Below are 14,613 nucleotides of genomic sequence, written 5' to 3'. Positions count from 1 at the left end.
ATGCTCTGGCGCCTCAGCCTGCCATAATAAACTTCTCTAGTTTCTGCCAACTCGACTCAGTAGTTTATTCCGGTTCAGAAAGCAATGGTCTTTTGAGTTGATTGCGAATCTTGGTAGTCGATTGCGAATTTTGGCCAAATATGATGAAAGTAATCTGCTCTACATGAGTTAGTTTTTGTTCTCTTGCCGTCCCGCTCTGACAACTCTGCATGACCATGCTCTACAGGAACACTTACTAAATACATTGCAATTTTTTTTTGGGTGCACTGTTGCACTTCGCAAATTTTGATTAGGATCTGGGAACATAACCATGAATTACCAAGGCAGCAGATGAACCATGAATGCATAAAGATCTCAAGATAGCTAGGACGAAGATGCAAAAAAAGATTTGGTCGTTCAGATAGTCAGACGGCAGAATCGTCAGCAGTTGCAACGATAGTTCTAGAGACTAGAGAGGGCCGCTCCAGGATGCCCGCGTGGATGAGCAGCGCCCACAGGTGGGTCATGAACTCCCCGCCGGCCGCGAGCTTCTCGGCATGGACGTCGGCGTCGCTTGACGGCGCGAGGAAGAGGACGAGCTCCGCCCAGAAGTCAGCCAGCACCTTCCACCGCCGGGCCCTGTCGCGAACTCTGTACCTGAGCTCACTCCCAAGCTTTGCCCCCATCCCCAGTATAGTCCGCTCGCTGCACTGCAGCTCCAGCAGCTTGACGCACCTGGCTCTCATGGTGCCACACCCGGCGAGGTACTCCCGGGCCTCCGTGACCACCGCGTTGAAGATCCGCCTCGTGTCGTAGCCGTGCCCCGGCAGCATGTCCGGCACGAACGCCACCAGGTAGGCGCAGTAGTCCGACAGGCACTTGGCCACCAGGCGGTCGCCCGTGAGCGGCGCCTGATGCTGCGGCGTCGTGACCTCGCAGATGGTCGTCCCGATGTGCCACGCCAGGACCGTGTGGATAAGCGTGGGCAGCTTGCACGCCCACGACAGCTGCGCCGCGTCGTTCGCGGCGAGCGCCGACCGCCCGTCGGCGAGGTGGCCGTCGTTCGCCTTGAACCGCGACAGGACGCGCACCACGACTTCCTCCGGCAGCTCGACCTTCTTGGAGGACTTCTGCCCGTCCCTGGTCGGCTCGATCAAGCCGAGCGACAGGATCGACGCTAAATTCCTCGGGTGGTAGTCGAATCTGTGCAGCAGCGAGTACTGCCCCAGCTTCCTGTCCCAGTTCCTGCCCATCAGCTTCCGATGCTTCCTTTTCTTGACCAGTTTCAGCGCCTGCTTCCTGCTGCCGTCATCGAACGGGACGGCTTCTCCCTTCCAGGTGATTCTGCTCGAGCCGGTCAAGGTATGGAGATCGTCGACCACCCTCCACTTCTGATCGTTGATGCGCGATTCCACGACCAGCACGACGACGACGATCACCATCAGCACGATGGTGATGCAGTGAATGACATCGACCCCATTGACCGTCTGCTCCAAGCTGGTGCGGTGGTAGTGCCTGCTGAAAGCTCCGGAGACGGCATTCCAAACGATCACGGGGAGCACGAAGACCACAGTCATCTCTACGTACTGGGTGTGCGATTGGTGCCTCGTGTAGAAGAAATCGTAGAGGAAGGCGAGCTCCATCTCGATGACTCTGAAAGCACGGGTGTAGCCGTCCTCGTCGCGGAGGAGCCCGGACACGACGAGCCGCCGCGTCTTGGGGCGGCCGGCCTCCCCGTGCTCGTACTTGCAGAACCTCCGCTTGAGCAGCTTGAACAGCGTGAACGACAGGGCGATGTCCTTGAGGATGCCGCCGTGCTCCCTGCTGAAGACGCTCACGCTCTGGCCGTCGATCCACTGCCAGACGGTGTCGACCGTGGTGAAGGCGCACGCTCTGGCGATGGCCGTTCGGTAGTCCGGCTTGGAGAAGTACGGGAGGGTGAGGCCTTCGCCGTGGAAAATGTACCTGTACCCCTGCATGGTGGCGGCATCGGAGACATGGCCGGACTCGTGCTCCGCCATCATGTAGTCGGCGACGACCTTGGTGTGCTTCATCATGAGGCTGTCCGCCTTGCTAGCCTCCCTCAGCGCCTGGAACTTGGCGTGGGCCTTGGCGATGCTCAGGATCCAGAAGATCCAGATGGTGGCGCTGTAGCTCTTGTTCCGGCCCTCGCAGCGGACCATCAGCCACAGCACCATCAGGATCTGCAGGCCCTGCTGCAGCAGCGCCCGCTTCCACTGCTCGACGTCGCGGAGGTTGTAGGCGGAGAGGGAGTCGGCGCCCGCCTGCACCAGGAGGACGGCGCCCCACAGCACGAAGGTCTGGTCGTGGAACGGGCCGGCCTCCAGCAGACCGATGGTGTAGGGGACGAGGACGGTGGCGAGCGTGTAGACCGCCCACACGAGGAAGCGGAAGGACTTGTCGCCGCGCTGGTGCCGGTATGGGCTCAGGACGACGAGGAGGACCAGGAGGAGGCTGCTGAGGAGGACCAGGACCTCCAAGCGCACCAGCTGCCCTTCCACCGTCCTGATGCTCTGGACGATGGTCGCCGTGGTATTCTTCAGCCCCATAGGCAGCTGCTTCAGTGCTCCTCCCGTCTTCCGTAGCGGCTGCTTCCCTGCAGTCTGCAGCTGCAATGGTCGTCGTTCATTGCATTGGCAGCAGTATAATACACGCATGTCAGACCTTTTGCCACGCAAAAATTTTGAACCAAGGGCCAATCACGTCCGCTGTGGCTCACAACTCGCATTGGCGGAGGCAGCTGGATTCCTGGGTATTCCCAGGAATACCCAACTATTTTTTGAAAGTGAATAAGTATATACATCCATAATACATATATACATACTATATAGACTATAAGTATATACATCAAGTAAATTCCTGAGCTCAAATTTAGCCCAAATAAATGATCCAACCCATAAACAACCAGCTTCGGCACACGAATCACGGCCCACAGCAACGACCCACGCCCACCGGCCTGCTCTGACCCGAGTCCCTCTCTCTCCCGTCCGTTGACTGTTCCCCATTCCTCAAAATCTCGTGATGAAAACCTAGATCGGCAGGTGGCGGAGGCCGGAACCGGGAGCTGCGTCCGGCGACCGCGAGCGCCGGCAGGGGGTCGCACCGTCGCGGCACGCGGCCAGGCGGCCAGGCGGCACGGGGGCGCTGGGCGGCCGGCGGCGACACCGCGCCATCGCGGCAGGCCGCAGGCCGCTCGGGCGCTCGCCGCTGGGCGCTGCCGTGCTGCCCGCCTGTGCAGTGCGCACGGCCGCACGGAGTCAGGGGCCAAGGCCCAGGAAGGTAGGCAGGGGAGCGACAGAGGCACAGAGCCATATACAGGAGGTGAGCAAGCAGACTAGCATAGTAGCATAGATTTGCAATTAGAAAATTTTGAATTCCAATTGATATGCCTAATTCCCTTTGTTTCATGGACATGTTAGAGTTGAACAGCTTTGTACCTTTGTTTTCTCGAACACATATTGTGTCTTTTACTGTTCATGTGGACTTTTTTATTTGTTTGCAGATGGGAATACCCAACTCTAAAATTTTGGTTCCGCCACTGACAACTCGGAGTTTGACTTGAATGAAGGTTACCAAATTGACGTGATAGCCGGGTCAACGGTCAACTGTCAACAAAGAGAGACACGGTGGCTAGATCTTGCCCGCGCTTCTTGTTCACACACGTGTGGTTCTCTTTGGCCAGTCTCAACGGGGTTTCATGTAAAGTTTATAGTATTAAATATCATCAATTTTACTGACATAGCAAAAAGAGAATGATAGAGTTTCATCACCATGAAACTTATCTGGCACAGTTACTTAGTTTTTAGTCTAGGTAACTGTGCCATGAAACTGTGCATTGAGACTGACCTTAGTGAGTGCTCCTCTCATTATTTCAAGACGTAAGTTATTTAGTTTTGTTCTATACATAAGTCAAACTTTTTCTAATTTGATCAACTTTATAGAAAAATATCAACATCTCTAATGTTAGATAAATACACTAACTAATAAGACGTATTTCATGGTTAATTTAATGGAAACTAATGTGATGTTGTAGGTTATACTTTATCAAAGTTAAATAGGTTTAACTTTAGCATAAAATTTAACGTTTTGCAATAGTGGGAGTAGTGGCATACAGAAAATTCCAGTATTTTGAAAGGTGATGTTTTTTTTTTGTTCTTTTCTGTTGTTTGTCCCAACGTCGTTATTGTAGGTCTATGGTGGTTCTCGAGCTCTTGAAGATATGCTGCTCATGAATTAGCTAGGAGCAATGGGAAAAGTCTGCTCACGTGTATATATGACCACATGATCTATCCACACCAATCATCCACACGAGGTGCCATCCAACCATTGATTTTTCCATTGAGTACGTGGTGGTTAGACCAGACTCCTACGGGTGCCATGGACCGCACTAACGCGATTGTAACCAGGACCATGCCTAGCTAGTTAATAAAGCTCTCTCGTTACCCAAAAAAAAAAAGCGTTGCATGTCCTTCAACCTCCACTGGATTTTTTCACTTTCATATCTTTTCCTCACCCACATATTCAACGGACGATCCTTATTTATTTCAATCATTATAAAATTTATTATTCTGTAATCTTACACATTGTCTTCCTGCAGTTGCTCATGGACCATTTTTTTTAAGATCAAAGGAAGAATTGTATTATAGCAGAGCTAAGTACATCATCAAGTTACACCAGGGTTCACCTTACCGACGGTAAAGCGATTTTCGCCAACTAGCGGTATCGGTAAACCGGCGGTAAATCGCCGAAAACCGCTAGAAACCGCTCGAAATGACAATTCAAATTCAAAAAACCGGTAACCGTTGTTTACCGACCGGTAATCGATGTTTACCGACCGGTAACCGTCGTTTTTAACCGGTAAACACCGTATGACTTTGGAAAATTAAAAATTTTGGCAGCATTTCACCATAATTTTGTAAATATCATTACTGATGGTATATATCAAACAATTATATAACATTTACACATACATAGAATAGAAGTTCATATCCATAAAAATAGAAATTCACATCCAAAGTCCATATAGATCATCACAACAATAGTCCATGCAAATCATCACAACCATAGTCCTCACAAACCATCATTGTCAATATATATAATACATAGTAGTGGTTTCCGGTCCAAATGAACAAATGAAAATATATGTACATATTTGAAATATGAACACACATATATACATATAGCTAAAATGAACAAATTAACATCCAACTACCATGAACAAATGGATCCATATAGCTAATATGAACACATGTTTTTGAATATAGCTACACAACAAACATCTAAAAATCAATGTAAAATCAAGAAATACTCACAATGCAGTGGTTTCCGGTCCAAACGCGCCGATTTCCGCTCGGAAAACGCCGAATACCGCTCGGGATTAGAGGATACCGCTCGGGATTACCGGTCCGAAAGTTTTTTTATTTTTTTGAGTGCCCAAATAGTCAAATATTTGAACATGTTCTATATTAGAATGATGTATGTCATCTCTACTTTCTTACCATATTTTTTTCTTTTTTATTTCAAATATTTTTGAAAATTTTAAATTCGGGCGAAATTTTTCGAAATTTACCGCCGGTATGGGTTGCCGCCTAGTAGCGGTATCGGTAAAAATCGGCGGTAACCGGCGGTTACCGATCGGTAAGGAAAACACTGAGTTACACACAACACTCTCAAAGTACTCATACACTAAGCAATTCCAAATCTCAATCCCAAATCTATGTAAAAAATCAAATAGAAGGTCACACAGGCATGCACTCAGCAAGCTGCAGGCTGAGAACAAGCGCCCAAAGAACGGTGACCAACATCCCTATAGCTGGAACGAGCACAATCTTCGTCTTCCTTCTCGCGTCTTTCTTCTTCCTCCTTTTGCCACAAATGAAGAAGAGAGACTGATCCCAATCTATCTGATCCAAGACTGATCGATATTAGCTTGGGGGATAAATTTATTCTCACAAGCCTTTGACCATAGTTGGATTTAATCACGATAAAACATAGAAGTGTCCGGAGAAAATTATTCCACGATGACAAATGACGTTATTGGGAAACCTAACTCTCCATGTGGTCGCCCAAGAAAGTTGCCGCCGCCGTAGATGCCGCCATGGGGAGACCCAAGCCACCCTGTCTCTTCACTATTGCCAGAGAGGAGAAGGAGGAAACAAATCTCCACGAAACACGGCATTGAGAAGTCCTAACTGTAACCTAAACTCGATATGTGAGAAATTATTAGAAAAGATGGATTTCCGCTTCCTTCGACGTCTGGCGAGATGCGAGGGACCAACGGTGGAGAAAGCGAGAGCCGGTGGGTGCATCGCCCGTGTCACCCTCGGGGGCGACGTGTGGGCAGAGCGGTTCCGTGAGGGGGCTCCTCATGACCGCTTTTGTTTAGTCCTCCTTTTGCTCGATGATTACCACGAGGTTTCTATTAATCCTTCATCCCTAAATCTGTATTCTCAAACGTCAGCAGACATTCACATGTGTGACTATATATATATATATATATATATATATATATATATACACACACGTGAATATCTGTCTCTTTTTTTAGAAAAAACAGTATAGCTTAAATCGTAATTTTCAAAACCAATGCGTGGAAGTAGCCGTGCCCAAATTGCCGTATCGTGTATTCGTGTGCAATGCACATGCACAAAGGTTAGGTCCCAGCACGGCACAGAACACCTCCAGCACAGTTCCCGAATATCCTATCGATTTCTTCCACACCTATCAGCAGCCGGCGACAAGCCAGTACCCGGCTCTGATGCTACGGCCGCCGCCGCCGCCGCCGCCGTCGGTGCCACTACGCCCTTCCACTCCCCGCGCCTCCCCTCTTCCGCCCCCCAGAGCGGCGAACCCTAACACCGACTCGACAATCACCAGCGCCGCCGCCGCCGGCACAGCGGCCAACATGGGCCCGGCGGCGTGGTGGCGGCGCGCGCTCGGGCAGCGGTTCAACCCGGCCGGCGTGGCCGCGGTGGCGGCCGTGGCGGCGTCCGAGCCGCGCCTGGCGCTGCCGCACGTGTCGGTGCAGGACATCCGGTGGCTCGACTGGGCCGAGCTCCGCCGCGCCGGCTTCCGCGGCGTCGTCTTCGACAAGGACAACACGCTCACGGCCCCCTACGCGCCCGCGCTCTGGCCGCCGTTCGCCGCCGCGTTCGACCAGTGCCGCGCGGCGTTCCCGCCCGGCGCTCTCGCCATCTACAGCAACTCCGCAGGTTTGGCTGCTCCCACGAGCCATTGGATTGGGGGGAATGCTACATGTTGATGTAATTGAACTGTTGGTGGGCGAGCACAGGGTTGAAGGAGTACGACCCGGATGATGTGGATGCGAGGGCAATCGAGGCGGCCATCGAGGGTGTTCATGTGATCAGGCATGGCAAGTGCAGACTCACTGTCACACGACCCAATAGCATCAATAGTTCATATGATCATACTTTTGTCTCGATTTATTGGATAATCCACGTTTTATTCTGGTATTGTGTGGAAATGGGTTCGTTCATGGTAATGACTTAATGGGTAGTCTAATGTTTGCATTATTTATGGAACTTGTTAAAATCTTCTGCAATATCCCTTAGATGCTGGAAGAAAACTCATTACATGGAGCTAATTTGTTCCTGACGGTCCATATGGATTCTGTTTTTGAACAATGTCCATATGCATTTCATCTTTAACCCACTGTTTAGCACCATCACTTTGTTCGATAGTTTCATTTGTATGGAGATATTGGGCACTGAAATGCACCTCACAATTTGTTTACACTTGTGTACATTTCTTCCGTAATTGGACTTTAACTATAGGTAGTGAAGATAGTGCATCTTTGCATTCTTTCTGTTGAGTGCAGATACAAAGAAACCTGGTGGAGCAGCTAAGGAAATAGAGAGTTACTTTGGTTGTTCAGCTTCAAATCTTGTGATGGTAGGAGTATAGCTATGAGTTGTATACTAATAACATGTATGCGTTCTCTAATTTTAGTTTGTCACTGCTCCAGGTTGGTGATCGATACTTCACTGACGTGGTCTATGGGAACAGGAACGGCTTTCTTACAGTGTTGACAGAACCATTAAATTTTGCTAATGAATCGTACATTGTCAAAAGGGTATATTTCCTATTTCTCCTGCGAATCTGAGATGATATTTATAACCTTGATAGGAAAAAGGAAGTTGAGTAGATTATGCTGAAACTTTATTCTCCTAAGGCACTAATTAGCAGCTTTGCTTATGGATTTTGTGGCCTAGTATGCAGCTGCATGATGATGTCATAAATTATACATTAATGAATGGAAAGGCAAGCTTATGAGGGTGATACACCAAACCTTGGTTGTATTCTAGCATATATAGTTAGTCTGGCATCATGGAAATTGTTTCAACAACTACTGTACTAACTGCCTATCTCATAAACCGCACCCAAGGTGCCATTCATTTAGAAATGATGTTTGTCAGTAGTTGTAAGTTTCTAATAACGATTCAATGTTATGTTCCATAGAAGTTGCAGTGAAAAGGCTTGTTCATGTCCTTAGACCATGGTTTCCAATCATTTTCTTTATCCAGTCACACCAGATTTGGCAAATATGTATAGGGCCCTCAACATTAGCTCGTGGATTAGCAGTCTAGGCAATTTTAATATTTGATTTGCTTATTATTTTTCTTAAATATGATGATTCAAGCATACAGTGTGTTTCTGACTAATTAATCTACGATGCATGTTGCCCACCTGTAATGTAGTAGTTTCTGGTGTCTGACATATTCTTAGGTTAGAAAACTGGAGGCACACATCATCAGTTATTGGTACAAGAAAGGGCACAAACCCTTTGAGCATCCTTTGATCCCAGACGCAAGGAAAATTGTGAAATTTGACCCATATGATGACTCAGTTACAACCAGAGCATAGCGTGATGATCTTTGCTGCTCCTGCTGATACTACAAATTCATTGGGTTCTATTCTCCAGATCAGTGTGTAGAGAGATGTTTGTTGCTGAGAAGATTGCGAGGGAGAATATATGGTGTGTGGAGATTTTCTTTTCTTTCTATCTTTTAGCAGAAGGGAATTCAGGGGAACATACTTTTGATAGTCCTGTGTGTGAACATTACTTTGCTAGTCCTTGGTTCCTTGCTGCATAATTATACCAGCCTGCGTTTCCCTATGAAATGTAGTATGTGACATGGTTCACATTCAGTAATAGTATATGAAGTTCAGTACCCATTTACATCACCTTCGTTATCATGGCCCTTGCCGTGCGGCATTGTATTGGCAGGAAACTCCGTGGGTGTCCTTCACGTCTCGGCACTAGCAACCCTTCCACACTCAATGGTGTTCGTGTCGTGATGTGAGTAGGGGTGGTAACGGGTGTCAGTGATGTGAGTAGGGGTGGTAACGGATCGTGACATTAATGATATCTTCACAATCCAACTTGGTTTTTATATATTTTTAACTTAAAATTATATAAGATTAGATTCTGTCTTTTTTAGAATCTAGCGCTTAGATTATCTAGGCTAAATTTAAGACTCTTTACCACCCCAGATGTGAGGTTATGCTGGAATGCTATACACGGCGATAAGGCAATTATTTCTGGTGTCAGTAGCTAGGTGTTCCTGACTTCTGAATATCTGAAAAATTCATAATATGTAGGAAATTCAGCCTAGGGGATAGCATCAGCGCAGGGCTTGTATTGCCAGATCTCTTGAATAATGCAAATTTCACGACTTCCACATATTAGTTTGAACCAGAGAACCATTTTTCTAGATAGAGCAGCAAAAGCCTGTATAAGCCTATCATTGTGATTTGAACGACTTGGAAGTGCTCACTGTACTTTTGAACTGCTGTAGTGTGTAAATTTTTCCCTGGACATACAAAATAACATCCGTATGCTTTTATTTGCTCAACAGTTGCTATGGTGTTTACAGAGACGACTTTGGCTTGACGGATGAAGATTTCTGTCCATATGAATATACACCTACTCCTCGCTTCTTCCCAAGCCGGCCAGCATCAACATATTGAACGAGAAGAGGGCAAGGGCTGTACTTGTTATCTCCCAGGCCATTATGAAGTACCCGAAGAACTGAAAGGCAGACGTCCAACCCAATGAAATCGGCGAGCTGCAGCGGACCCATTGGATGGTTGGTTCCCAGCTTCATCCCGGTGTCAATGTCCTCTTGGGTGGCCACTCCGGTGTACAGCGCCCAGAAAGCCTCATTGATCATCGGCATGAGAATGCGGTTCACAATGAATCCTGGGTAATCTTGTGAGCATATGACAGTCTTCCCGAGCCTGCAAATTTTGAAATCATCAAGCAAATTCTGAAATCTTCTTTGCCACCTTGTACTTCTCTGCAGATAATATAGAGAAGTACAAGGTGGCAAAGAAGATCGCAAAGCGAGCTGTGAGTGAGGCGAAGGGTCGGGCTTATGAGGATATGTACCAACGACTGAATACAAAGGAAGGACAGAAGGACATCTATAGGATGACAAGGGTGCGTGAGAGAAAGATGAGGGACTTCAGCCAGGTTAAGTGCATTAAGGACGATAAGGAGGATGAAATCAGACTTCGATGGCAAGAGTATTTTGACAGACTGTATAACGGGGATAATGAGAATACATCTTTTCAACTGGACGACTCTTTTGATAACCCCAACGGGCGCTTTGTGAGGAGGATTCAAGAATCTGAGGTCAAAGAGGCGTTGAAAAGGATGAAATGAGGTAAGGCGACAGGCCCTGATGGTATTCCAGTCGAGGTGTGGAGGTGCCTAGGTGATATAGCTATAGTTTGGCTAACAGAACTTTTCAACCGTATTTTTCGGTCGAACAAGATGCCTGAAGAGTAGAGAAGGAGTATATTTGTGCCGATCTACAAGAACAAAGGGGATATTCAAAGCTGCACCAACTACCGGGGAATTAAGTTGATGAGCCATACTATGAAGCTATGGGAGAGAGTTATTGAGCATCGTTTGAGAGGGATGACACGGGTCACTATGAACCAGTTTGGTTTCATGCCTGGAAGGTCAACCATAGAAGTAATTTTCCTAATAAGACATGTCATGGAGCAGTATAGAGAGCAGAAGAAGGACCTACACATGGTTTTCATTGACTTGGAGAAGGCTTATGACAAGATACCACGAAATGTAATGTGGTGGGCTTTGGATAGGCATAAAGTCCCAATAAAGTATGTGGTCCTCATTAAGGACATGTACAATAATATAATGATTAGGGTCCGAACAAGTGATGGTGACACATATGACTTTCCGATTAAGATAGGACTACATCAAGAATCAGCTTTAAGCCTGTATCTTTTTGCCCTAGTGATGGATGAGGTCACAAGAGACATACAAGGTGATATTCCTTGGTGTATGTTTTTCGCTAATGATGTCGTGTTAGTTGATGAAAGCCGTGCGGGAGTGAATAGGAAGCTGGAGTTGTGGCGGCAAACACTAGAGTCCAAAGGTTTTAGACTTAGCAGGACTAAAACTGAGTATATGAGGTGTGACTTCGGCGCCACTCATGAGGAGGGAGATGTTAGTTTGGAAGGCCAAGTAGTGCCCAAGAGGGATACCTTTTGATATTTGGGATCGATGCTACAGAGAGATGGAGATATTGATGAGGATGTTAGTCATAGAATCAAAGCGGAATGGATGAAGTGGCGCCAAGCATCTGGTGTCCTTTATGACAAAAAGGTACCTCAGAAGTTAAAAGGCAAGTTTTATAGAACGGCGATTAGACCGGCAATGTTGTATGGTGCGGAATGTTGGCCTACAAAAAGACGGCACGTCCAACAATTAAGTGTTGCAGAAATGCGCATGTTGCGTTGGATTTGTGGGCATACAAGGATGGATCTAGTTCGAAATGATGATATACGAGATAGGCTAAGGATAGCACCAATTGAAGAAAAGATTATCCAACACCGACTGAGATGGTTTGGACATGTCCAACGGAGACCGCCAGAGGCACCAGTGCATAGTGGTATCCTAAAACACGACGGTAATATGAGGAGAGGCAGGGGCCGGCCGAAGTTGACATGGAAAGAAACAATTAGAAGAGACTTGAAAGATTGGAGTATACCTAGAGATTTGTCCTTGGATAGGAGTGCTTGGAAAGCAGCGATTCACGTGCCAGAACCATGAATAATGGTTTTTGTTGGGTTTCAACTCTAGCCTACCCCAACTTGCTTGGGATTAAAAGGCTTTGTTGTTGTTGTTGTTGTAGGCAAGTTCAAGAGTAACAAAGTCCAGTAACATCAACATTACAGATTAGACAGGTATCCAAGATACTAGGCAAGTGCTGAGACAGGTGCGTGACTCTGTGTTGCTTTAAAGCAAGTGTGCCATTTTGTGGGCAAAATTGGTGGAGTGGCACAATCAATCGATCATGCACTATGTTCGCTTGGCTGTGGCTGATGGCCGGTACTGATTTGTTATGAGAGAACAGTACTGCTGACTGGTTGGCAACTGGTGGCTGGTGTTGATTTATTATGAGAGAACAGTATTGCTGGCTGGTTGCTGACAAGCCAAGCGAACACAGCGAGTCATTGAAAGATTTGCGTTGAATAGAGCTGCTAGAACTGCCAGATATTTCGACCAGGTAAATACTGCTGGTAGTGTCAATTCAGGGCCTAAACATTACCAGAAATTCAAAACGAAGCAAACTCGATGTCTTCTAGACCAATTCAATTGTTTTGTCCCACACTGCCACTAGCTATGAACAAACTGATTCGGGTGAAAGCACATAGAGCTAAGCTTTACCTCTCGGAAAAAGATTTGACTGCAGCAAACACCTCATCTGAGGTATCAGCTCCTCGGATAATCTCGATCAATTTCATTATCGGAGGAGGGTTAAAGAAGTGCATGCCTATGACCTGCAGCATGGAACTCACTCACTTCACAATCTTGAAGACTAAATTCAGATTCTTCGCATGTACTGACAGATGCAGGATTGCTCATCACCTGAGAGGGGCGTTTGGTAGCTGAAGCCAGGCGGGTTATGGAGATGGAGCTAGTGTTGGACGCTAGAATGGCGGAGGGCTTCGTGATCTTATCCAGCTCCACAAACAGCTTCTTCTTGACATCTTCGTTCTCAACGATGGCCTCAATCACAAGATCCGCGTCCCTGAGATCTTGCACGGTGGAGACGCACCGTATCCGCTTGATGGAGTCTTCGCACGCTGCCTGAAAGATGAGACCAACCGAACCCAAAATTTGTCAGGGAGAAAGCTGAAAGCAGCTTCTTTTACCGAGGGACCGAGCCCGATTTGGGAAGGGTGCTTTGGGAGGTCAACGCGCTCACCTGGGAGAGCTGGCCCTTGGCGGCGAGGCGGCGGAGCGAGGCGGAGATGGAGGCAACGGCGCGGGAGAGGGCGGCGGAGTCGGCGTCGAGGAGGAGGACGGCGCAGCCGGCGGCGGCTGCGAGCTGGGCGATCCCCGAGCCCATCTGCCCCGCGCCGATCACGCCCACCGCCGCGATCTCACCCGCTGTCGCCATGGTTCCGTCTCCGAAGAAGCGGTCGGGCTTATCGTCTTTGGATCCTTCCGAGTTGTGACCACTACGCTACAGAGTTCAGCAAATCAGCAAGCAAAAACACTTCCCATGACGTCTGGTGCAGTGGTGCTTTACTACTAGCACTGTAGCACATGGCAGCTTATGTGGCTTTCTTTCTCTGATGGAAAAACGCAATAGATAGTTCGAAATTACAACAATTGAAAGCCGTTTTCGCTTGTTTTGAAACACAATTTAGATCCTTTTTCCGCTATGTGATCGTAGGCTGGTAAGATTCCTACTCGCTGGAATGCAGCATTAGCAGTTTAGCTGGGAGTTTGCATGTGGCAAAGCACACCGTGGTTCACCGTTCACCTAATGTTGAAGGCAATTCGGTAACGGACAATACTGTACATGGATTAAAAATCAAGAGTATTCATACACAAATAGAATCCGATTTATAATACAATCACTCGTTACAGTTTCTCCATTCCAAATATTACCAAGAACAATATGTATTCCGATTCTCAATATTTACGTACAACACACATGAAAGAACACGAGGATTGGTTTGCGAACCATATACTAATTTTTGGATTTTGGAACTATAGCACTTTCATTATTATTTGACAATTAATGTCCAATCATGGACTAATTATGCTTAAAAGATTTGTCTCATCATTTACCGCTAAACTGTGCAATTGATTATTTTTTTGAACTACATTTAATGCTTCATGCATGTGTCCAAAAATTCGATGTGACAGAAAATCTTGAAATTTTTTAGAACTAAACATGGCCTTACATATGGATTTGTTAGAGAGCCGACTTACATCCCTACACAGCCTACACGGGTCACCCTATTAGTAAAATAGCACCCACTTCCAATATAAAGAAGAAAAAAAAGAAATCTATACGGACAAGGTAAAATTGGCTGGTGGACTCTTCAAATGTGGCTTTTGCCACAAACCACTAAAATTTATTTTACCAAAAGATATTATAGGACCATGGTAATTTGCTATCTATTATTATATTTGATTTTATTAGAAACCAACACTATTGACCATCCTACCCCTACCGTACTCATCTTATCCTCTTCGATTGGCATGTGCGCGGAAAAAAAAGGACGCCAGAGACGGTTGCGGCACTCCCTACTCGCGTT

The 14,613-nt window shown here is 47.0% G+C and overlaps 3 protein-coding genes across 3 annotated transcripts; 1 reads left to right on the top strand and 2 right to left on the bottom strand.

The window, feature by feature from the left end:
* Positions 1 to 404: 404 nt before the first annotated feature.
* LOC120675015 lies at positions 405 to 2,657 on the bottom strand. Its single transcript, XM_039956104.1, has one exon. The coding sequence runs from the start codon at positions 2,655 to 2,657 to the stop codon at positions 405 to 407; it is 2,253 nt and encodes a 750-aa protein (XP_039812038.1).
* Positions 2,658 to 6,666: 4,009 nt separating this feature from the next.
* LOC120672115 (phosphatidylglycerophosphate phosphatase 1, chloroplastic/mitochondrial-like) lies at positions 6,667 to 9,204 on the top strand. Its single transcript, XM_039952412.1, has 5 exons — positions 6,667 to 7,211; positions 7,292 to 7,372; positions 7,838 to 7,911; positions 7,985 to 8,092; positions 8,746 to 9,204. Exons 1-5 carry the CDS (start codon positions 6,758 to 6,760, stop codon positions 8,881 to 8,883), a joined length of 855 nt encoding a protein of 284 aa, XP_039808346.1. The 5' UTR covers positions 6,667 to 6,757; the 3' UTR covers positions 8,884 to 9,204.
* A 455-nt stretch (positions 9,205 to 9,659) lies between these two features.
* Positions 9,660 to 13,540, bottom strand: LOC120672114 (3-hydroxybutyryl-CoA dehydrogenase-like). Its single transcript, XM_039952411.1, has 4 exons — positions 13,266 to 13,540; positions 12,926 to 13,147; positions 12,725 to 12,837; positions 9,660 to 10,260 (listed from the first exon to the last, which is right to left on the bottom strand). The coding sequence occupies exons 1-4, from the start codon at positions 13,458 to 13,460 to the stop codon at positions 9,891 to 9,893; spliced, it is 900 nt and encodes a 299-aa protein (XP_039808345.1). The 5' UTR covers positions 13,461 to 13,540; the 3' UTR covers positions 9,660 to 9,890.
* Between the last annotated feature and the right edge of the window lie 1,073 nt (positions 13,541 to 14,613).

Source organism: Panicum virgatum, chromosome 5N (genome assembly GCF_016808335.1).
Source record: "Panicum virgatum strain AP13 chromosome 5N, P.virgatum_v5, whole genome shotgun sequence".
In the NCBI taxonomy this organism is placed as follows: Eukaryota; Viridiplantae; Streptophyta; class Magnoliopsida; order Poales; family Poaceae; genus Panicum; species Panicum virgatum.
Note: the sequence above shows the minus strand (reverse complement) of the source record. Positions and strands in the feature narration are given on the sequence as shown.